Below are 22,654 nucleotides of genomic sequence, written 5' to 3' on the forward strand. Positions count from 1 at the left end.
CCCTCTATTTCATTTTGCTGATTTAATTTCCATCGCAATTGCCAAAACCTAGACAACTTCCTAACATTTTTGTGCTGTATGATCCCAGTAGGATGTAAGCTCCATGAAAGCAAGGTTTTCTTCCCCGCCCCCCGTATCCATACAATTGGATTCCTAACATCCATTATATGGTCTGACACCTAATTTGGAGGGAATGAATGAATGAGAAGATGAATAAATAAATGCGTGGCGGGCGATGAGAACTAAAGCCACAAAGGGTAATGGATTCTCCTAGGGAACATGTTCAGGGGTGACAGGATGGTGACGGAGTCGGCGGTCTTTATCTCACTTTCTCGGTGTCCTCGGGGCTCCTGGAAGATGGCTCCTTCCCTAACAAAACCAAAGATCCTGCTATCTCTCTGATCTATCCTGACAGCCAACCACAGTGGCCTGCCCCACACCAGGCCTCTAACACCCCCACTAGACCCATTCTGCATTGCTCAGGGAGACACAAGCCAGCGTAACGCCCAGGACATTGAAAACGCTTGTAACGCTCCCTGGTACAATGGTGGCCACTGCGGGGACGTAAACTTCAGCTTAGCAAGACTTTTCCCCCCGAGTCCAAGACTGCAGTGAGCTGTGGGGCTTGCATCCTGGCTTTGCCCTCCCTCCCTTTGGGGCCAGCCTGGAAGAGCCCATGGGCCTCCGCATCGACCAGCCATTCCAGGTTCGCACCACTAAGGGGCGCTCCAGGTGGACCAGGAAGACTCTCCGGACGTACCTCCCAGGGGCACAGAGGTAGGACCATCTGAGCAGGAAGGTACCACTAGAGACGCGGGGTCCGATTTTGCAATAACCCACGGTGTAGGACACTACACCAAAGGTCTGCATCAGCCACGGCCCCCAGCGGAGGCGCTAATACGCCTCCGAGCCTTTCCCCACCCGCTCCACTCCGTTCTCCCGGCGCATTTGAGCCAGAGTGGACAGCCGGACTGAGCCGGCAGCCGTCATTTCACTTCGCCGTCTCTACATGGTCACGTCCAGCTGGGCAACAACGGGGCGAGAGATTGGCTCTCCATTGTAGGGGCGGGGACTGCGACTCCCTAGGTGGTGATTGGCTCCGGAGAGTTCATCTGAGTAAACCCTTCCCGGGCGCGCAGTGCCTCCGGATGAACCCCCTAGTCCCCGCCTCTGTCTTCGAGTACCCAGTTCCCATTGGTCATTGGGCTGGGACAGGCAGTACGACAGCTGAGCTGGAGCACATGGGGAGGGGTGTGTGTGGTGTTTGGGTGTGCGATCGTGCGTGCGTGCGTGCGTGCGAGCGCGTGCGCATGCCTTTCGGAGTGTAGAATTTTTCTCCGAGTTCAACTCTTCGGGGACCGGCTGCTGCGAGGGAATGAAGATGCTGCCTTAGTCGGTGGCGAAGTTCGGCGCAACAGCTGGCTGGTAGCCAGTGTCTGGCGCTGGACGCGCGCGGTGACTGTACCGTCTTCACGTGAGCTCTTTCAGTCTTGTTCAGACCTAAACTCGGTCACAAGCCTAATGGGGCCCGTCTGGCACGGCGCCTCAGTCGTACAGATGCAATCAATCAATGGTCAGGGCGAGGTCTGTGCGCTTGGTTGGCGTCCCTACCTAGGAAGTGAAGTGTGTCAGGCAGTTAGGGGATGTGCATCGCTCTAGGTAGGTCAGTACAGATGCAGTTTGGGTACATTTGATCTTTCTGAGCCTTTTGGATATCGGAGTGGATTGTGTTCGTCATGGGATGAAGTGTCGTAGGCTGTGTGTGCCTGTATATCGGGGGGTGCGCTTTCTGAGCGCTTTGTGCTTTGGTGTCCTTGGGTTTGAGGTCTCTATGTTGGCATCTGCACCCTAGTGTGTGAGGTCTCTAAGCTGTTTGTGATTCTGGGTTTTAAGTTGTGATGTCCGTGAGCTACCTGGGGTGGGGGGGGGCACTGTCTTAAGGATCTGAGCTGTTGGGAGTCTGTGTCCAAGGTGTAGGCTCTCTGATTTGTATGGGGGCTTTATCGGAAGGTTCTGTGATGTTTCCGAGTTATTTGAACTTCTGTCTTTCTCTTTTTGTGGAGGTCTTTGTATTAGCCTGGGAGGTGTCTGCATGGTTTGGGAGTCTCTCTAAGATGTGACATATCTGAGCAGATTTAATTTGTGTCCTAGAGTGCAGACGTTGGCCTGTTGAGGTGTGGGAGTTGTCTCAGTGTGTGTGATCTCTGTTGCTTTGGGGAATCTGTGACTCCAGTTGTGAGCTCTTTGTGCAGAGATTTTTGGAAGGCTTTTTAGGTCGTGTTCAGTGATCTGTTTTTGTTGTTTCTATCTGAGCTGTTTGGGGGTCTTTGTCTTAGAAGTGAAATCTTTTACCTTTGTAATTTTGAGGTCTCTGTCCAGGAACTGAGGGTCTTGGAACCTGGCAGAGGTGATGCCAAAGTCCAGAGCCCCAAGTCCTGTTTGTGTCGTTGGTCAAGTCACCTGTCTCCTGAAGCCTAAATACGGACCACAGTCAAAAAAAAAAAGTGGGGCCAGTGCCTGCCCTGGAGGGTACCTGTGCAACTTAGAAGTGTAGATGTCCTGACTCCCAGCCATCCTTCCCCAAGAATTTTCTGATCACCTGCTGTGAGCCTGGGTACTTTTCTGGGAGCACATAGAATACAGAACAAAACTGACGAAGTCCCGCCTTTCATAGTTAGCCAGTAAATATATATTGACTATCAGAGAGGGGCAAGTGCTACATAGAAAGATAAGGCCAGTTAGAGGAAAGAGTTTGTGGGGAGCATGTTGTTGTTTATTCAGGGTGATGAGGGAAGGACTCCCTCACAGCGTAATGACTGAGCAGAGGACTGAGGAAACGAAGGAGCAGGCCATGGAACCACCTGCCTTGTTAGAACATCGCAGGAAGAAGGTACAGCAGGTGCAGTAGTGCCGAGGGGACGTCCACTGGGTGTGTTCCTGGATATCAGGGATTCCTGTGATGATGCTCAAAGTCTTCATCACGGGGTTTGACACACAGAGTTCATCGAAAGGTGTCTGGTGGTGTTGTCTCTGTTTCTCCCACAACCTGTGAGAGAGAGGTGGTCTTCATCCCCTTTTCACAGACAAAGGACGCAAGGCTCCAAGAAGTACACAGAATCTGCTCTCCTGCTTACACCCGAAATTGCTAAAGGAGGGGGAAACCTTGTGCTCGGTCACGAGAGACAGAGAGAGGGCTTGAGTGTCGAAGCCGCAGGGTAGACGCCATTCACACTGGATGTCAGTCAGCCAGCTCACAGAAATGATCATACGGGAATCACTACCCTCATTACCTTTCTACACTTGATGGAGGACAGGACTGAGAAAGCACAGGGGTAGAGAAGAGAGGCAGAAAGAGAAAGGTGGAGAGCAGTGAGGAAGAAAAGAAGCAAAAAGCACTGGCTTCGTGATACTGCCCAGATTTGGCCCAGTTCACCTTAATTAACTGATTGTATTGAGATGTATTCACCTCTTCCCCTCCCCTTTCTTTCCCTTCTCTTCTCTTCTCCTCTGTACCTGAGCAGTTCAGCCCTAAAGCCCTTTGCGGCTACAGAGCATGGCAAGTGTATGTGTGTAGGGGCATCCGACGCTTGAGGAGTCAGAGCCCAGGCACGGGGAGAAGGGCATCCATACATAGGAGCAGGCTCTATGGGGGACAGAGCCCACGGTGGTGAGGACGATGTCCCTGGGAGTTGGATGGGAAGAAGGCTTACTGGCTCAAGGATTCCAACTGGAGTGGGGTACGGTGGTCAAGGTCGGGGAGTGGTTCAGCAGAGCATGGGAGTGGGGGTGGCTCTATTGTGCAGGTGTTATGGCTTATATCCAGTGGGATTCGTCAGCTCAGTAAATGAGGAAGGATATTGGGAGACATGACTCTCACTGAAGAAAACAATTTCTGAGGTGTTGCGTTGGGAGTGGAGTTCTTAAGCATGTGAACTCGTGCTTTTCAGTATGTACGTGTGCGTATACGCATAGATTGATAGATACAGATGTGTGATAGATAGATATGCGTGTGTGTTGGGATGGCAGAGGGAAAAAAGAAACGAGCCTGGCTCAACTTGTGGTACCAGTAATAAGGGCCAGGTCAAGGAAGGATTGGCTGATGTCAGAAGGACACAGGAAATCTCTTGAAGGGGCTCCCACTGGAACATATTGGGGATAGTTTTGTTTTTTCAGCTTTATCGAGGTACTGTTGATATATAACATAAGTAAACTGAAGGTATACAGGGTGATGATGTGATACATGTATATGCTGTAAAATATTTACTATGAAAAGTTAGTTAACACTCTTGTTCTTTCACGTAATGACCATTTTTGTGTGGTGGTAACATGTAAGATCTAGGCTCTTAACTTGCCATATCTAATACAGTATTGTGAATGATGGTCACCATGCTATCTATATTACATTAGATCCCCATAACTTATTCATCTTATGGCTGGAATTTGGTACCCAGAACCACCGTTTCCCCCCAGCCTCTGGCACACACCATTCTCATTTCTATTTGTATGAGTTTGCTTTTTAAATGTCCACATACGTGAGAACATGCAGTGTTTGTCTTTCTCTGTCTGACTTACCTCAGTATAAAGTCTTCAGGGTCCATCCATGTAGTTGCAAAAGGCAGGATTTTCTTCTTTTGTATATCCAAATAATATTCTGTCGTGTATCTGTAGCACATTTTCAGGATCCATGGATCCCTCCGTGGACACAGATGTTTCCACATCTTGGCTGTTGCCTCATAGAAAATCATAAAATTGGTGTTACTCCTCCAGTTTTCTTTTTCTTCTTCAAAATTATTTGACTGTTCTAGCTCCTTTGCCTTTCCACCTAAACTGCATGATCAGTCTATATTTCCTAAAAGTCCTACTGGGAGTTTCAGTTGGAATTGTATTTAAATGAGGGATCCCGGGGCATCTGGGTGGCTCAGCGGGTTAAGCCTCTGCCTTCAACTCAGGTCATGGTCTCAGGGTTCTGGGATCAAGCCCTACATCAGGCTCTCTGCTCGGCAGGGAGCCTGCTTCCCCCTCACGCTCTGCCTGCCTCTCTGCCTACTTGTGATCTCTCTCTCTCTCTCTCTCTCTCTGTCAAATAAATAAATAAATAATCTTTTAAAAAGTAAATAAATGAGGGATCCCTTTGGGACCTATAGACATCTAAATTATACTGACTTTATCAGGCCTTCCTATTCAGGTCTTCCTATGCTTCTTTCCTCAGCTTTTTGTGGTTTAGGGCACACGGATCTTGTGTACGTTTCGCTAGGTTTGAGGAGGGAAGCTATTGTAAATGGTATGTGCGAGGGATGTCTGCTTTTTGTTTTGTTAGGTAATTTTTCGTTGCTAGCATGTAGAAATTTGCTTGACTTCTTGTGTTGAGCTTGTATGCTGCAGCAACGTTGACTGCACTTGTTAGTTCTAGGAGGTTGTTGTTTTATTTCATGGGATTATCTATGTACAAAATCATGTCATCTGTGAATTGAAATAGTTTTATTTCCTCCTTTCTGATCTTTCTTTTTTCTTTCCTTTGTGGAATGGCTAGGACTTCCAGCAAATATTGAATAACAAGAGGGGAGGGTGGCTACCCTAGCCTCACTCCTGGTCTTTGGGAGAAAGTATGTAGATTTTCTCCATTAAGTAGAATGGATGGTGTAGGTATTTTTCCAAGATACTTTATATCCAGGTTAAGAAAACTCACTTCTGTTCCTTGTTTGCTGAATGCTTTTATCATGAATGGCTATTGAGTTTTGTCAAATGCTTTCTCTGAATGAATTGATAGGATCCTGTGGTTCTTTTTCTTTTCCTTTCTTTTCTTTTTGATACACTAATGAATTTATTATTTGACTTTTGAGAAGATTTATTTACTTATTTATAAAGAGTGAGAGTGAGAGGGAGTGGGGGGGAGGAGCAGAGGGATAGGGACAAGCAGACTCCTGCTGAGCATAGAGCCAAGGCAAGGCTCCATCCATCTCAGTACCCTGAGATCCTGACCTGAGCCAAAACCAACCAACCGAACCACCCAGGCGCCCCTATTCGTTGAGTTTTTGAATACTGCACTGCCTTTGCATTTCCAGGATAAACCCAACTGGATCATGTTGTATTACAGTTTTTGTATATTATTGAATTTGTTTTGCTAGTACTGTCTTTGTCTGATTTTGGCATCGGGGTAATGCTGATCTGATCAAATGATTCAAGAAATGTTCCCTCTCCTCTGTTTGAAGGGGTTGTGTAGAATTACTGTTATTTCTTCTTAAATGTGTGGTGGGATTTTCCAGAGAAACCGGCAGGGCCTGGAGATTTCTTTCCTGACAGTTTTTTTTTTTTTTTAAGATTTTATTTATTTATTTGACAGAGAGAAATCACAAGTAGGCAGAGAGGCAGGCAGAGAGAGAGAGAGAGAGAGAGAGAGGAGGAAGCAGGCTCCCTGCTGAGCAGAGAGCCCGATGCGGGACTCGATCCCAGGACCCTGAGATCATGACCTGAGCCGAAGGCAGCGGCTTAACCACTGAGCCACCCAGGCGCCCTCTTTCCTGACAGCTTTTAAAAGATAAAAATTTTAAATTTATGTTTGTTTTTCAGATTATCTGGGTGGGTTGGGTTTTTGTTGTTGTTGTCGTTGTTTGTTGGTTGAGTTTCAATAGTTTGTGCCTTTCAAGCAATTATTTGTTTGATCTAAGTTACCAGATGTCGGTGCACAGAGTTATTTCTTAGAATCCTTTCAGTTTCTGTGGAGTCTGTAACCCATTTCTTTCCTCATAGTCTTAAGTTGTATCTTTCCTTACCTTTCTTTCTGCCTCGGTGTGGATAGAAACTTAGGAATTTCATTGACCTTTTCAAAGAACCAGCTTTTGGTTTCACCCACTGTTCTTTTCCTGATATCTGCTGTAATGTCTGTTTCCCTTATTTACTTGCTTTGAGTTTATTTTTATTTTCTTTCTCTAGTTCTTAAGGGGGAAGCTTTCATTATTGATTTGGATCCTTGATTCTTTCTAATACAAACATTTGATGCTGTACCTTTACTGCTAAGCTCTGGGGTGGTTGCATCCTGCAAATTTGGGTATGTTGTATTTTCCTTTCCGTTCAGTTCATCTAATGAAGGGTCAGTATCCAGAATATTTCCTGATTTCCCTGGAGACTTGCCCTTTGGACCATGGATTATTTCGAAGCATATGGTGTAATTTCCTTGTATTGGGAGATTTTCCTCTTTACTCTTTCTTACATATTGGAAGTTTCTCTCTTCTGCTCAGACTACATTCTCTATATAATTTCAACTGTTTTATAATTTGTAATATTTCTTTTACGACCCAGGATGCAGAGTACCTTGGTGAAACTCCCTATGCCCTTGAAAAAAATGTGTGTTCTGCCGCTGCTATGGGAAAGGTTCTGTACTTGTCACTTACATCCAGGTAGTTCACAGTGTTGTTCGGTTCATCTACATAGTGCTGATTTTCTTCTGTTCCTTCTGACACTACTGAGTGAGTGTTGAACTCTACAGCTATCATTGGTAGGTTCATTTATCCTCCCGTTCTCTCTGACCTCGCTATGTATCTTGAAGCTTTGTTGTTGGGTGTTATGCAGAGAAGAGTTAACAGAGCAGGCCTGAGACCACTATCCTTGCAGAGATCAGCATGTTGGCCCCTACCTTGCATCTGGGAACTTGAATGTCAGAAGGCTTCCCACCATTCCCTACCCAAGCAGGATGCTTTACTCTTCCTAAACTGTCCAAGCAATACGTTTCATGCTGAACACCTGCTTTCCCTTTGGAAATCTGAAATCTTGGTACATGCTTATGCGGAGAGTACTTACGCGACCGACCCCCAAAACAGACCTCCCGACACGGTGTTAGTCATGCATGAGCTTCCCTGTAGACAAGATTTCGTGTGCGACATCATGATTTGTGGCTGGAAGCACAAACAGCATGACTCTACTGGGAAAGGACACTTGGAAGCTTGAACTGGTTTCCTCCAGATGTTACTTGGGTAATTTTGCTTCGTATCCCTCTGCTGTAATAAATCTTAGCCCTGAGGATGAATGACTGTGTGTGCTGAGACCTTTGGGTCCTCCTGGGGATTCCGCAAAAGGAAGGGTGGTCTTGGGACATCGGGAAGAGCGGTGGTAGCCGTGGGACTCACTAGCGAGAAGACCCTGACTCAACTAAAATATGGTGAGACTTCTTTGAGTAAGGGAAAGGTGATGTGGTAGAGATGATGAACCTTTTGTGCCCCGGTGACTGTGGATGTACCCATGGTACGGAACCGCGGCTGAACTCCTGTAGCCACCTTGTGACTTAGTGCTTTATTTTCTCAGGGCCAGGGGAAAGGATACAAGCCTTCCCAAAGGTGAGCTTTGGGTCAGCCAAAAATGTTGCAGGTTTAACTTGCTCTCTCCTCCCAAGCGGGAGGAAACGAATTAGTTCCCTGAGCCAGAAAAAGCTTTCCATAAACTAGAGGCAGAGACATGGGAAGGCACTCCAGCCTTTTCTTCACCTTGCTTCCTGCTGCTGTGGCTGCCTCTCCCAGCATTCCAACTAGAAAGGCCCCTGGCCCCTGTGTGGCCACCCGGTAAGTGTCAGTTTACTGCTAGCCCTTTGCATAAGCTTTCAATGAGAGGGGGGAAAGGGAGGATTTCAGAATGGCTCCGATCGTTGTAGTGTCTGGATGTATTGAGAAAATTGATTCAAGATGTGAGGCGGGGCCGCTATTCAATGCAGCTGTGCCCAGCACAGAAGGGAACAACCTAGTCTAGCCTGGTCACTGTGTGAATGAGAGAGACAAAAGAAAAGGGGCAGGAGGTGATGTAAACCCATTCTGAAAATGTTGAAAATTCAGGATCTCATCCTGACGGTTCCTAATGATCATAAGTCTTTGTGGTTATGCAATAGGTTTTTCTATGAAAATGCCCTTGTCCCTTTTGAGAGCAGCCCCTCCATACAAAGGGTTTGGAGGAGAGTAGGGGATAAGTAAAGAAACGTAAAGGTTTGATTTCAGAAAGGTACACTGATTTGTAGCAGTGGAGGAAACCCAAACCTAGCACCTGGGGAGAGGCAGAGGGAGGAAGCAAAGACATTAATGACCTCTGTTTGCCCAAACTGTTCCTGGAAACCTTTTTAAAGAAAAACTCACAGTGGGGCACCTCGGTGGCTCAGTGGGTTAAAGCCTCTGCCTTTCCCTCAGGTCAGGATCCCAGGGGTCAGGATCCCAGGGGCCTGGGATCAAGCCCCGCATGGGGCTGTCTGCTCAACAGGGATCCTGCTTCCCCCTCTCTCTCTCCCTGCCTCTCTGCCTACTGATCTCTGTCTGTCAAATTAATAAAATCTTTTTTTTTTTTTTTTAAAAAAAGGAAAGAAAGAAAGATAATACTCGCAATGCCATCTTTCCAAGTGTCTGTGAGCACTCTGATGCAAACTGGCTGCTGATCCCCCCACAGCTCCCCACCACACCTGCCAGAGCTCTGAGTGTGGGACAGCAGGCATTCCCCCAGTTCTCGGGCTTTGCACGCACAGCACTTCCCCGTGACCTCCTCCCTCAGAAGGAGGCTGAACTGGTGTTGTGGACAGACCATACTTTTGGAACCGACTGCCTCCAGGCAGCCCTCTGAAACCAAGGGCTCAGATGAATATAGGAAATGGACAGGGAGTCTTGGAGGGGAAGGTCCCATGGTGGGAAGCCACATCGGGGCCCTGGCGAGGTGCATCGCCTGATTCGTGTGTGTCTAGCTCTGGGCTCCCTAACAGCTGTAAACTCTGTTTCAGGAGTGTCCCGTGTGCCCTCTGCGATGACACATCCTGTGTGTGCTCTCTGACTAGCCCGACACTGCCTCAGCCTGGAAGACTTTCGGGTCAGCCTCTGCTTCCCGACCAGAGTGTGCTGTGCCCGAATTTGTGCCTCAGGCTGGCTAAGAACCAGGTTCATACAGACACTTCGGCAGTAAGTTATCTCTTTTTCTGTGTTAGACTTTTATGGTTGGTTGAGAATTGTTTTAACCGGTCAAATCGGGGACCCCTGAGGGATGTAATGGAGGTGAGGACCGCAGGCTCCTGTGACCCCTGCTGCAGGGGTCTTAAGACGGAGACCTGTGGCACTTGCATCCCACCCTCCACAGCCTGACGTGCTTCAGTCTGGACATGGTTCTGTCGCGGGCTCGTCATTACGACGCGGGATCTAGCCATTCCCAGTCCCTCAGTTCCACAGGTGTGGACTGGCCTTCTGCTGAGTGTCAGGTCCTCTGGCTCGAGGGCACCAGGATGAGCGGGGTGTTGTTTCCGGCCTTCCGAGAAGGAGGTAAAACTCTGGTGAGGGAGACAGACATGGAAACAAAGTGGCAGCCGTTAAGCTGGTTTTGTTCATCTACTCCTGGCAGATCACAGGATGAGCATCTCCCACTGAATTCTTCCTGTCCTTTCCCAGCATATCCTACAGAAGATCCGTCTGGTCCGTACACTTGGGTTCCCCTCATCCTGTTTCCTCCATGTCCCGCTGCAGCTCTCGAGTGATACTGGAGTGTGGTCGCAGACTCCAAGCCAAGAAGGGAAAGGCTTTCGCTGATGTGTTTTTCCCAAACGGTCAAGGGTTATTGGTACCTTTCCAGGTAAAACCTCGTGCCAGTTTCCCTCAGTTTACGGGGAAGTTACATTTATGGAAAATCCAGTGTATTGAAGTCTCTGCAAAACAGATTTGCATCCCTGCAACTTTGCCTTCCTAAATGCCAGTACCACCCTTTCATCATTTCAGCAATCAAAATGGCCCTCTGAACTTTCCAAAATGTGCCAGTATTTTGGTTTAAATACTAAGTATGATGTGGTTTGAAACCACAAGAAGACGGTCTTATGCAGGTACCCCCATCCCACCCAAAGCCTGGTATTCACAGACGAAAGATAGGAAGGTTTTGGTCCTTGTCTGCATTTGGTCAGAGGAAATAGCGTGGCAGCGTGGAGTAGGGCACAGTACCTTCCAGGAAGGATTCTGGGCACCTTCCTCTTCTGTGTGCTTCCTGTGATGAGAAAACGTTTCAGGGACAGCGGGGGTGTGAGGTAAAGCTTTGTTTCAGAGGTCACCACTGTCACGGGATGTCAGTGTCCAGGATGGTTTTGTGGTAGTCACGGCCCTTAGCTCTGGACCTGGGGTTCTCCTCATTGATGAGAAGCCTTTCCAGGTGCGGACACAGGGTGAGGGGCTGGGCTAGGGCTTGAAAACTACTGTCCTGTTTGGGACAGCAGATGAGATCACAGAAGGACAGCTGCAAGGAGAAGAGGGAGACGATCTTCTAAGGTCAGGGGCAGGTTTCTGGCAGGTGAAGGGAAGACATTGGCCCCAAGTTCTGGTTGCTCCAGGCTGACGTGGAATGGAGTGTGGGTGCAAGAATGAACCGAAGGCTGAGAGGAGGTGGGGATAATAGACGCATAACCTCACATCCTATGGATTACGTGGTCCCCGAGAAAAGCCCATGCTGTCGTGGGAGCCAAATGTCATCTCCTGTCACCCCCGCCACCCACTGGCCTGGAAGAGAATGGTTTTGAGATAGACAGAACCCTTCAGGGAGAAAGGCCAGTGGGGTCATGGTGTCTTCTCAGAAAATCCACTGCCCTACCCCTGTTTTGACTCTCACTCCGTGTGTTCTTTATGCCCTGTCATCTTGCCTGCTTTCAGGCTGGTCTTCTCATGTGTGTATCTGTCCAGAAAGTCAGTACGTTGGAGACAGGCTTGCTCCCAAAGGGGCTTCATTCAGTTCTTGAGTGTTTCCTAGGCAGAGTTAGAAAAAACATCGCAGATTCTAGGGCACCGTTGTGGCCACACTAAGTGAGATTCACTGGGTGCGGATCACAGCATGTGCATTTTTTTAAGAGTTCCTGGGTTCTGACTCATGTGGACAGCTTGTCTGGGAACTACTGGAGCAGGGGAATGGTGCTATTTTTCTTGCCGCCAGGCTTCTCTCTCCTTTGTGAGGGCGCAGAAGTGACACCGGTTTTTGGTGCCTTCTCTAAGGAGGCTCTGAGAGAACTGTTTCCAGAAAGTCTCCAGAATCCAATCCATTCGAGCTTCTGTCTGCGTGATTGCGGTTGCACTCACATTTCTGTTTACTGTGTGCTTCCATGCCCTGCAACCAGTTAGTGGTCTGTGTTAGCCGTTATTCTACATACTTTGCAATGGCCATTGGAGCTTACCACTGACTGAACAAACACACAGCAGGGTGAGTTTTCCACAATGCCTTCAGACCCGTGCCTCCAGCCCTCACAGCTGGGTGACACTGAGCAAGCTGCTTAACATCTGAGAGCCTCGTTTCATGTAGCAACATGGAAATACTAGTTGATGCTAAGCGGAGCTGCTTCTTGGGGCAGTTTAGAGCACTGACTGTGTTAAGACAAGGAAAGTTGTCAGGACAGTGCCTGGCATGTGGAGAGCTGTCAGTGAGTTCTAGCTGCTGTTCCTGTTGTCATTCTCACATTTCCCTGAAGCGTTTTCCAGACGCGTGGTGTCAAGACTACCTCTGACTCACTGGAGGGACTTGGCACTCTCACGTCAGCAACTCAGAGACTCCAGAGTCAAGTCGGGGGTGGGGGTGGGGTGGGTGCCCAGGGGAGGGCGTGTTTTTCCTTACCATAGTGAGTGTTCGGCCAACCTTATGGGTTATTATGAAGCGTGAATGGAAACTTCTCTAGGAAGTTAGGACAAATGACCTGTTCATACGTCTTACAGGATGGTTGGAAAAGTAAGTGGTCACGGGATAAGGACAGAGCACACGTCTCTGAATTTGCATAATCATGTCAAAGAGTGAAATTTCAAGGCCAGGGACCCTCATTATGTGGCTTCTTTTCTTGCTGTTAGTTCTATTGAATCCACTTCTGCATCAGATGGTCACAAGTGAACCTGGGAAAGATAGGAAACCGTTACTAGTCAAATTGTCATCGGCAAGACTTTATTTCTCATGGAGTTTTCACCTGTCCAGTTTTATTGTATGGATTTTTCTCTTCCACTAATACTCATTATTCCTTTAACAAAGGCTGATGTATTAATATTTTCAGAGCTCTGTCCTGAGGAGATGGTAAACAGTGTTTTTGGAGAGTCTGAGGAAAGGGGCAGTGGGGAGGGAAAGGCGGAGGGTGAGGTGAAGGTGTGCGGGGGAGGGGGCGGGGGCAGAAGGAGAGACGTCACGGCAAAGAGAAGGGGAAGGATGAGGGGCACAAGCAGAAAGATGTAAAGAGACATAGGAGTAGAGGCTCACACGTCAGGAGGCTTCCTATAGGCTTGGCATTGTTTTTAGCTCTTTCTCTACAGATAGAATTTTAAAAGTCATTTAAAAGTCTCTTCAACACTGGGAGGTAAATATTTTTAATGTTAACATCCCCTTTTTACAAACCAGAAAACCGAGACACGTAGAGGTTAAGAGGAGGGGAAATAACTTCCCTGAAGCCACCTAGCCAGCAAGGACAGAGTCAGGGTTGTACCCAGGTCAGAGAGAAGCATAAAGAGACTTGGGATTTGCCCCTAAACTGCAGTGCACCTCAGTGTCCAGTGTCCTCTGGCTCAAAAGGCAGGTGAACGTGTGCAGCAGCTTAATCTGATTACACTGCATCTGGGTATGGATTGATCCTGATGTCTCCTCAGTGCGTGAAACACTGGGGGGTGGCAAGTCACTCTAGGCACATCAGTAAGTGGGTACCTGGTTCATATCAAGGCCTGTATGTGTGGACGTCACCATCATTATGATGATGGACAGTAGTTTATGGTATAATGTTGGGAAGTAAAACAACAGAGAAAAGAGTGTAGATGACCTCCCCGCTCCAATCTCATTTTAAATCATCATTTTAAAAAATGTATAGAATGAAGCCTGGATGATAGTACACCACATGAAGTCATTTTCCCTAAGTGTGAAACTCTTATTTAATTGGCAGATAACGTTTTGTTCGCTGTTGGATGTGCTGTATCTTCTCTGTTATTGCACAACCAGTGTTTCTGTTACACGGGTTTTTTTTAAGATTTTATTTATTTATTTGACAGACAGAGATCACAAGCAGGTAGAGAGGCAGGCAGAGAGAGAGAGAGAGGAGGAAGCAGGCTCCCTGCTGAGCAGAGAGCCCGATGTGTGACTCGATCCCAGGACCCTGAGATCATGACCTGAACCGAAGGCAGAGGCTTAACCCTCTGAGCCACCCAGGCGCCCTCTGTTACACGTTTTAAGTCATTTTGATGAAGACTCCAGCTTTGATATCCTTGCCAGGAGAAACACCAGTCAGGGCATTTAGTGGAGAGAGGAGATCTATGGTTCAATAGAGAGGAGCCGTGGGGGAAGCAGAGAGCTTTGGGCGGAAGGTTAGCTAAGTCTGCAGTTGCTGTGAAATCACCCCAGAGGATACCAGCCAAAACCAAATCAAACCAGATAGCAGCTTGCATATCCCGAGGAGGAGACAGTTGCGCCATTGAGATGAGTATCTGCACGAAGATTTCTTAGACTTTTATTCTCTGTTGGCCCCTGTGGTGCAGCCGGGCGACGTGTGGTTCTTAGGAGGCAGTACTTCTCTGCGCTGGGCTGTGGGTGAGAGCAGCAGCCTCACCTGAAGCATTCTCCTTTTGTGGGCCAGTTGGAGTACTTTCCTTGATGTCTGGAAGCCGACGGATTCAGAAGAGAAAACAGAAAATACACAGCGCAGCAGTTAGATCCAGCTCTCCTCCAACAGATCCCTACGTCGCAAGTGAGCCGCAGGCACAGGTGTTGTAGTCATTGGTTGGGAATTAGCAGGTTGGGTTGGGAGGCTCGAAGAAGAAACATGGAAGTGAATAAAAGGTGAGAGAACAACTCAAGAGGGGACAAACCGCAGCCATCCTGTTTTCTGGCCTTGCTTTTCTGCTAAGAAAATCGTGTGCTCCGTTACTGTGGGGAGAGGGCATCCTGGCCCGAGGTCTGGGAAGGAATCACTGCAAGTGGTGATGAGTATTCTGAGGACCCACCATCAGCGGTAACAAGGGGACACTGAGTGTGTGAAGGCGCAGAGGCCTCTGCCTTTACCATAGACTCAAAGCTCTTTAGCCCTGCTGAGAGTCATGCTGCTTCACCTTACAGAAGCTCAGAGCCACCATCTAGCAAAACTGCTGGTGCTTCTCCACATCCTAATCCAGCTCGGGGTGTCTGCCCAGGCACTGCTCACTGATCTGCAGGAGCGTAATGGTGACCGTGTGTGTTTGTGCACAAGTGCGTAACAGGCATAAGGACTGAGAGACTGTTCATTTAACTGTGATTCACCGAGTTCCCAGCCACTATCTGGACACTGTGTTGGGTGCCTGGGAGATGTAGTTAGTAAAGACACTTCCGTGCTTTTGTGCAGTTTATGCCAAATCATCAGAGAGTAGTTAATCTAAGCATCATACAAAGAAACATAAAAGTTACACCTGTGATTAGTGGTACAAAGAGGTGCACTTTATGGAGGTATGACTGATAGGTAGAGCTGTATGTATTTCATGTGTACAACTTATACGCCATCAGTGCCATCTAGGACATAGATGGAACCATCACCTTCCAGGGTTTCCTCCTGCCCCCTTTGTCTTGTGGGTGTGGTGATTATATTCTTATCATTAGTGGTAAGAACACTTAACATAAGATCATCTGGTAGTGATTTTAAGTATACAACACGGTTATCATCAGCAAATGGCATGGTGTGTGCAGTAGAACGCCAGAATGTATTTATCTTGCATAATTACAAGTTTGGACCTTTGACTGTCACCTCACGGTTCACCCCTGCCCCGATCCCTGGCAACCATTGTTCTGTGCTCTGCTTCTAAGAGTCTGTTTTAGATTGCATATACAAGTGAGACAATGCAGTGTTTGTCTTTCTGTGTCTGCTTTATTGTACTTAGCCATCATGCACCCCAGGTTTGCACGGCATGCTCTTATCCATAGAAAACCCTGAAGACTCTGACAAAGACCACACCAGACCAAAACAATGGTTAGAACTAACAAGCAGATTTGGTAATGTTGCTTTCATTTTTAAAAAGAGTTTACTGGATATGAGATTGTTGGTTGCTGAGCATTTTGAATGATTGTCCCCCTCCTTCTGTCCTCCGTTTTTTCTGCTGAGAAATCTGCTCTTTATCTGATTGGCTTTCCCCCATACGTGAAGGGTCCTTTTCTCTTGTTTTCAAGAATTTCTCCTTGCCTGAGGCTTTCAGCATCTTTTACTGTGATGTGTCTCAAATCGCTTCTCATTTATCCTGCTCCGTGTTCTGGCACTCTCCCGCATCTCGGTGGGTGTTCTTAAGAGTGTCCCATATTGGGACGCCTGGGTGGCTCAGTTGGTTAAGCAGCTGCCTTCGGCTCAGGTCATGATCCCAGCGTCCTGGGATCGAGTCCCACATCGGGCTCCTTGCTCAGCAGGGAGCCTGCTTCTCCCTCTGTCTCTGCCTGCCATTCTGTCTGCCTGTGCTCGCTCTCTCCCCCTCTCTCTCTCTGATAAATAAATAAAATCTTTAAAAAAAAAAAAAAAAAAGAGTGTCCCATATTTCTCTGCAGCTCCGTTTATTTTCCGCACTTGTTTTCCTCTCTTTCTTCAGATTCTGCAGCCTCTATCTGTCTTTCTTCAAGATGGCTGAATCTTTGGCAGTTCAACTACCATCGATCTCCTTGAGTGAATTTTTTTACTTCAGTTATTGCGCTTGTCAACTCCAGAACTTCGATTCGGTTCTTTTTGGTAATTGTTCTCTCTTTATTGTTATTCTCTGTTTGATGTGACATTTTCATCATACCTTCCACTACTTTGATTGTGGTCTCCTTTTGTTCTTCGGACCTGTGTATAACAGCAACTTGGAATACCTTGTCAAATCTGTCATCTGGTCACAACCATAGGCAGTTTCTGTGGCTCACTTCTTCATACTTTCCTGTTTCTTTGCATGTATCCCAGGTTTTTTATCCTTGTCTGGAAACCTGACAATCTAAACTAGTCCAGGTGCTACACTGTCTAAAATACTGTAGCAGTTCTGGGTTCTGGACCATCCCACCCCTTCCCGGGTTTGTTACTGCTATTTGCTTGTTTAGGTGTTTAGTGTCTGGCTGTTTCATTTAGAGTCTGTTTTCACTCCTTACTCTCCCCCTAGCCTCGCCCCCATCCTAGCTGTGTTATGCTTCAGATTTTACTCCTCAGGGAGAGACGACTCGGGGATGCCCACGGTCACCCTGCGGAGACTGGTTCGGGCAGGGCTCTCTTGGATTGTCTCTTCCTCGGACCAAACCCAGCTGTTCAGGTCTACTAAGTGGGGGCCGCTTCTGCTGTTTTCAGCAGTACCTGGCTATGTTGCTTCGTAATAGAAACCTGTGAAATCCCTGCTCCTTTGAAGGGCTAGCTGTCCACGTTAGTGTTAAAGATCTTTTTTTCTGACCCCAAGCAGGCTCCTTCCAGCTGTCTCTTCTCCCTGATTGTCTCAGGTAATCCAGCCAGCCTACAGTTGATCCTCTACGTTCAAGAATTCCACCAATATGCTATGGGTTGCCTTTTCCACGGGCTCCACTGTTTTGAGAGTGCCCCTGGGCCTAACCTTCAAAACACTGATTTGAAAATGAAAAATTCATTCCTCTGGGAGGAACTATCTGCTTCCAAACCTCTGAGCCACAACTCTGTAGTTGGGAAGTGGGGATGATGGTGGCACATGGTGGCATGCTTCTCCTTCCTGTTTTTTAGTGTGCTACTTTGTAGTGTGGCTTTTTACAATGTCTGTTTTTGATTGTTTATGGCTGGTATATAGAAACAATGGACTCTATGGTACTGACACTGTACTGATGTTGTATTTTGTTACTTTGCTGAACTGGCCTCTTATTTCAGGTAACTTTTCTGTGGATTCTTTTTAGGGATTCAGGTTTGCCTGTGACTAATGACTGTTACATCTTTCTTTCCTCTGGACTTTTTTATCGGCTGGAACAGGCAGTAAACTATTGACTAGAAGTGGCAAAAGTACACACACTTGCCGTGTTCCCTGTCTCAGAAGGGAAGCATTCACACCTTCAGGATTCGTGGTTATATTAGCTTTAGCTCTTTCTGTAGCTGCCAATTATCCGTTTAAGGATGTTGCCATAGACTGAATGAATATTGCCATCTCCCCAACATTTATGGTGAAGCCTTGCTCCAGTATGATGGTAATTGGAGGTGGGGCCTTTGGGAGGCGATCAGGTCATGAGTGTGGAGCCCACATGTGTGGTATGTGCACCCTTATAAAAGGGACCCCTGAGCGCTCCCTCAGCCCTCCTGCCATGTGAGGACAAGAAGTCAGCAGTCTGTGTGGCAGGAAGCAGGGCCTCACCTGATCCTGAATCTGGCTGGCACCTTGATCTTGGGCTTCCCGGCGTCCGTAAGTCTAAGAAATACATTTCTCTTGCTTTTTGTAAGTCATCCAGTCTGTGGTAGTTTTGTTACATCCGCCCTAAGAGACTAAGGTAGAAATCCCTCTCTATAGCTAGCTGATTTGCTAGGCGTTTTTATCAAGTACGTTTTAATCAAGTGCTTTTAGTGCATCTGTTGAGATGCTCGTGTATTTTTAGTCTGTTTTTATGGTCAGTTAGAGGGATTGATTATCAAGCACTCAACCCATCTTGAAGCTGTAGAGCAAATGCCATTTCACCATGGTATTTTATCTTTTGTACGTATTGCTGGTTTCAAACAGCTAATATTTTATTTTGGATTGCTGCATCTGTGTTCATGAGTTACATTGCTCTTGTTAGCCTGAAAAGTAAAACAGCCAGTTATGTTACCAGCAAAAATGGGTTTATTCAGGAATAGCAGAGAATTAGAAAATTGGAGCAAGCAACCTAAGGCAAAATCCTAGGCAAGTCCAACAAACAAAGGAGAGGAACGTTATTTTGTGGAGAAGGAGGAAGTTGGGAGGGGTTGTTTGGAACAAAAGTCCATTGGAGAAACAGCAAGAGTTCAGAGTGATGACAGTTGCTGGCTGGCTGAGTTGCAGGAGTAGTCCCTATCTCATAGGTGACGCCATGTACATCTTGGCCTGTTGGGGCCAATAACTGAGGTTCTTTCATGTTGATTATTCTTCTGTTGGCTCTATAATGGACAGCCCTTCCTGTAATTGATGTTGAGCAGTATGGCTCTCCCTTCTAGGCTCGGGACTCTACTTTATACTGATATTTCCCTTTTTTTTTTTTTTTTTCACACTCTTTAATTTGTATTCTTAAGAGATGGTGTCCTGCTTTGGTGTCAGGATGTGGCTGGCTCTGTAACATGCTTTAGGAAGTTTAACTAAACTCTTCTTCAGTTACCTGGAAGCTAGAATGTAAACAACGAAGCCACTTAAGCCTTAATTTTTTTGTGAGGGAACGGTTTTTATTTTGTGTTTGATTTATTGAATTCATTCTCTTTGACAGATGTAGGGCCATCTGGGTTAACGACTTTTTTTCTTTTTAAGATTTTATTCCTTTGAGACCAGAGCGCGAGCCAGTGCCCGAGAGAGCGAGCGTGAGCCACAAGCAGGGGGAGAGGGAGAAGCAGACTCCCTGCTGAGCTGGGAGCCCGACCCAGGGCTCCATCCAGACCCCGGGATCATGACCTGAGCTGAAGGCAGACACTTAACCTGCTGAGCCACCCATTCATTTTTACCAGTCTGGCTAAACCTATTAGATTTACTGATCTTGTGAAGGAACCAGTTCTTAGTTTCATTGATTCCTTTGTATTGTAGCGATTCTATGATTTCTACTAAGTTGATTTCTTTTCAGACCTCCATTAATTCTTTTTCTCCTTGCCTTGGGTTTAAATTGATTTTGCTTTTGTAATTTCTTAAGGTGACAGCTTAGATCATTGATCGGAGACGATTCTTCTTTTCTAATATAAGTATTTAATGATAGAAATTTCCCTCAGTGCATTGTTTTAGATTCACCTCACAAATTTTGATACACCGTGTTTTCCTTTTCAGCTTCTTGCAGTTTCTTCCTTGATCCCCACGTGACTTAGAAATCTCATTTAATTTCAAAACATTTTGTGGTTTTCTGGATAGCTCGCTGCAACCCATTTCTATTTTAATTCTTTGTGGTCCGAGAACCTAGTGTGTGTTTCAGTCCTTTAGACGCCGAGATTTACGTTATGGCACAGCGTATGGCCTGTCTTGGTGAGCACTGCCTGTGACTTTAGAAGAATGTCAATTCCACTGTCTTTCTGTAAGTATCAGGTCATTTCTGTGGGGAGTCATGCTCAGGTGTTTCCATAGAGTGTCTGATTGTATTGTCCACTTGTACTTTCAGTTGTGGGCAGGAGAATGCTGAAGGCTCTCATTATAACCAATTTGTCTTTGTTCTTGGTTTTATCAGTTTTTACCTCTTGTGCTTTAAAAACGCATGCACGTTCATGATTTTTTCATCTTCTCGATGACGAGACCTCTATTTTATTACGTCACTCTGTCTCTTCCCTTGTGATGATCCTCATTCTGAAGTTTACCTGGTGTGATAGTAATTTAGCCCCTCTAGCTACTCATTTGATTCACGTTTGCTGGGTTTATGTGTCTCTGTGTGTTTGGGGTGCAGGCACAAAATACCACAGACTGGGTGTCTTATACACAAACTTATTTCTCACTGTTACGGAGGTTGGACATCCGGGATCAGGGGCCCACCTGGTTGGGGTCTAGTGAAGGCCCTCTTCCTGGTCACAGATTTGTGGTCGTGCCCTCACATAGACATAGTGGAAAGACAATGTGACAATGTGAGTGGATCTCTCCAGAGCTTCTTTTATTTAAGGCCCTGATCCCCTTCATGTGGGCTCTGCCCTAGGACCTACCCCTCCCGAAGGCCAGCCTCCTAACACTATCATCTTTGGGGGTCAGGCTTTAACGTAAGAGTATTGGAGGAGACACCTTCCGACCATAGCAGTAACATTTTCCATTCACTTACTTTTAACTTATGTATGTATTTATGCTTAAGTGCGATTCTTTTGATAGTATATAGTTGGGTCTTGCTATTTTTACCTGAAGGGACAAATTAGGACTTTTAATTGATGTGCAGGCAGTGTACATTGAGTGTGTTAACAGTTTACGTGTACATCTGCCATCTGGCTGACTGTATATTTCTATCATATGTGTTTTTTATTTAGATTTTCCTATTCCCGCCATAATTTTGGATCAGTTGAGCATTTGCTGTTATTCCATTTTATCTCCACTGGCTCCACTGTTGGCTTACTAGTTAAACACCTTTAAACAGTCTTTTCAGATGGTCGCTCTAGGGTTTACAGTGTATATTGGTGCTTCTCGCACCATGCCTTCAAATGATATTCTGCCACTTCATGTACACTGTAAGAATCATACGACTGTATACCTCTCCTTCTTTCTCCCATCCTTGGTGCTGTGGTTGCCTTCAGTGTCTTACACCCCGCAATACATTGTTCCTATTGTTACTTTCGATATTCTCTTCTAAAGAGATGAATTACTAGGAAAAAAATTCGTATTCACCCATGACTTTACCATGCCCAGCCCTGTTCAGTTGTCTGTATAGATCCTGATTTTCTTTGGTTATCATTTACCTTCTTCCCGGAGAACTTCCTTTCACATGTTTTATAGGGCAGATCTGTTGGCTGTGCCTCTCCTCAGCTTTTTTGTTTGCTTTGAAATTTCTGTTTCACCTTCATTTCTCAAAAGCATTTGCATGAATCTGAAAATTCTGGGTCACAGCGATTCTGATGAGTAAGTAGCCGCCATCCTGTTTGTTCCCGTGTATGTAACGTGACTCTCTTCTTTGCTTTTCCCATCAGAGGGTGTCAGTGTTGGTGTCTGAGTCAGTCTTTCCGCTAGTCAAGTTGGACTTCAGTTCTGTTGTTGCAATAGTTGGTTTAACCCTACCGTAAACTAGATTGATACACAAAAATCAGTTCTATTTCTATACATGAGCAGTGAATAATCCAAATAAGTAAGAAAACAATTTCATTTACAATCGAGGCAAAAGAATGACATATTTAGGAGCTAATTTAACCAAACAGGTGTGAGAGGTACACACTGAAAATCACAAAACGCAGTTGAAAGAGAGGAAAGCATACTGAAATAAATGGAAAGACCTCCTGTGTTCATGGATTGGGCACTTGATGTTGTTAAGTTCGCGACATTCTGCAGATTGATCCAAGAAGCATTCAGCGTAATCCCTATTGATAGTCTAACTGCGGTGTTTTAGAAATTGAGAGGCTGATCCTGAAATTCATGTGGAAGTTGCGGGGACCTAGAATAGCTTAAACCATCTCACAGGAGACAACCAAAGTTGGAGGACTCACGCATTCCGATTTCAAACATTATTTCAAAGCTCCAGTAATCAACATGGTGTCGTACTGATGTGAGGATGGACATAGAGATCAACGGAATAGAATTGAGGGTCCGGAAATAACCCATACTACTATGGTGAGTTACTTGTTGGCAGCAGTGCCAAGACAGTTAGGTGGGAAAAGAACAGCCTTGTTCGCAAATGGTGCTGGGACAACTAGGTGCTCACATTTAAAGAAATGAATTTGAATCTAAACGTCACACCACAGGCAAAAATTAAGTCAAAAGGGATCAAAAAATGTGAGAGCTAAAACGATCAGGCTTCCGTAAGAGAGCATAGGAGTATATCTTTGTGACGTTGGGTTGGGTGACGGATTCTTAGCTATGACGCCAGAGCACAGATAGTAAATGCCAAATGGATATAAATGAACTTCATCAAAATTAGGAAAAAAATT

The 22,654-nt window shown here is 46.3% G+C and overlaps 1 protein-coding gene across 8 annotated transcripts in view; it reads left to right on the forward strand.

The window, feature by feature from the left end:
- Positions 1–1,226: 1,226 nt before the first annotated feature.
- Positions 1,227–22,654, forward strand: part of LOC131820751 (protein FAM156A/FAM156B-like) — a 41,425-nt gene continuing 19,997 nt past the window's right edge. The window contains exons 1-4 of one of the 8 annotated variants that reach the window (XR_009349764.1): positions 1,227–1,474; positions 9,740–9,914; positions 10,395–10,575; positions 22,243–22,337. Coding sequence is in view for 3 of the 8 variants with exons in the window: in XM_059156445.1 (XP_059012428.1) it covers positions 10,532–10,575 (44 nt within the window). In the remaining 5 variants the exon portion in view is untranslated. Of the gene's footprint in view, positions 1,475–7,296; positions 7,493–8,002; positions 8,153–9,739; positions 9,915–10,394; positions 10,576–22,242; positions 22,338–22,654 lie in introns of those variants that run through there. The other 7 variants (XM_059156445.1, XM_059156444.1, XM_059156446.1 and 4 more) reach the window with 7 other exon arrangements.

Source organism: Mustela lutreola, chromosome X (genome assembly GCF_030435805.1).
Source record: "Mustela lutreola isolate mMusLut2 chromosome X, mMusLut2.pri, whole genome shotgun sequence".
Classification (NCBI taxonomy): domain Eukaryota; kingdom Metazoa; phylum Chordata; class Mammalia; order Carnivora; family Mustelidae; genus Mustela; species Mustela lutreola.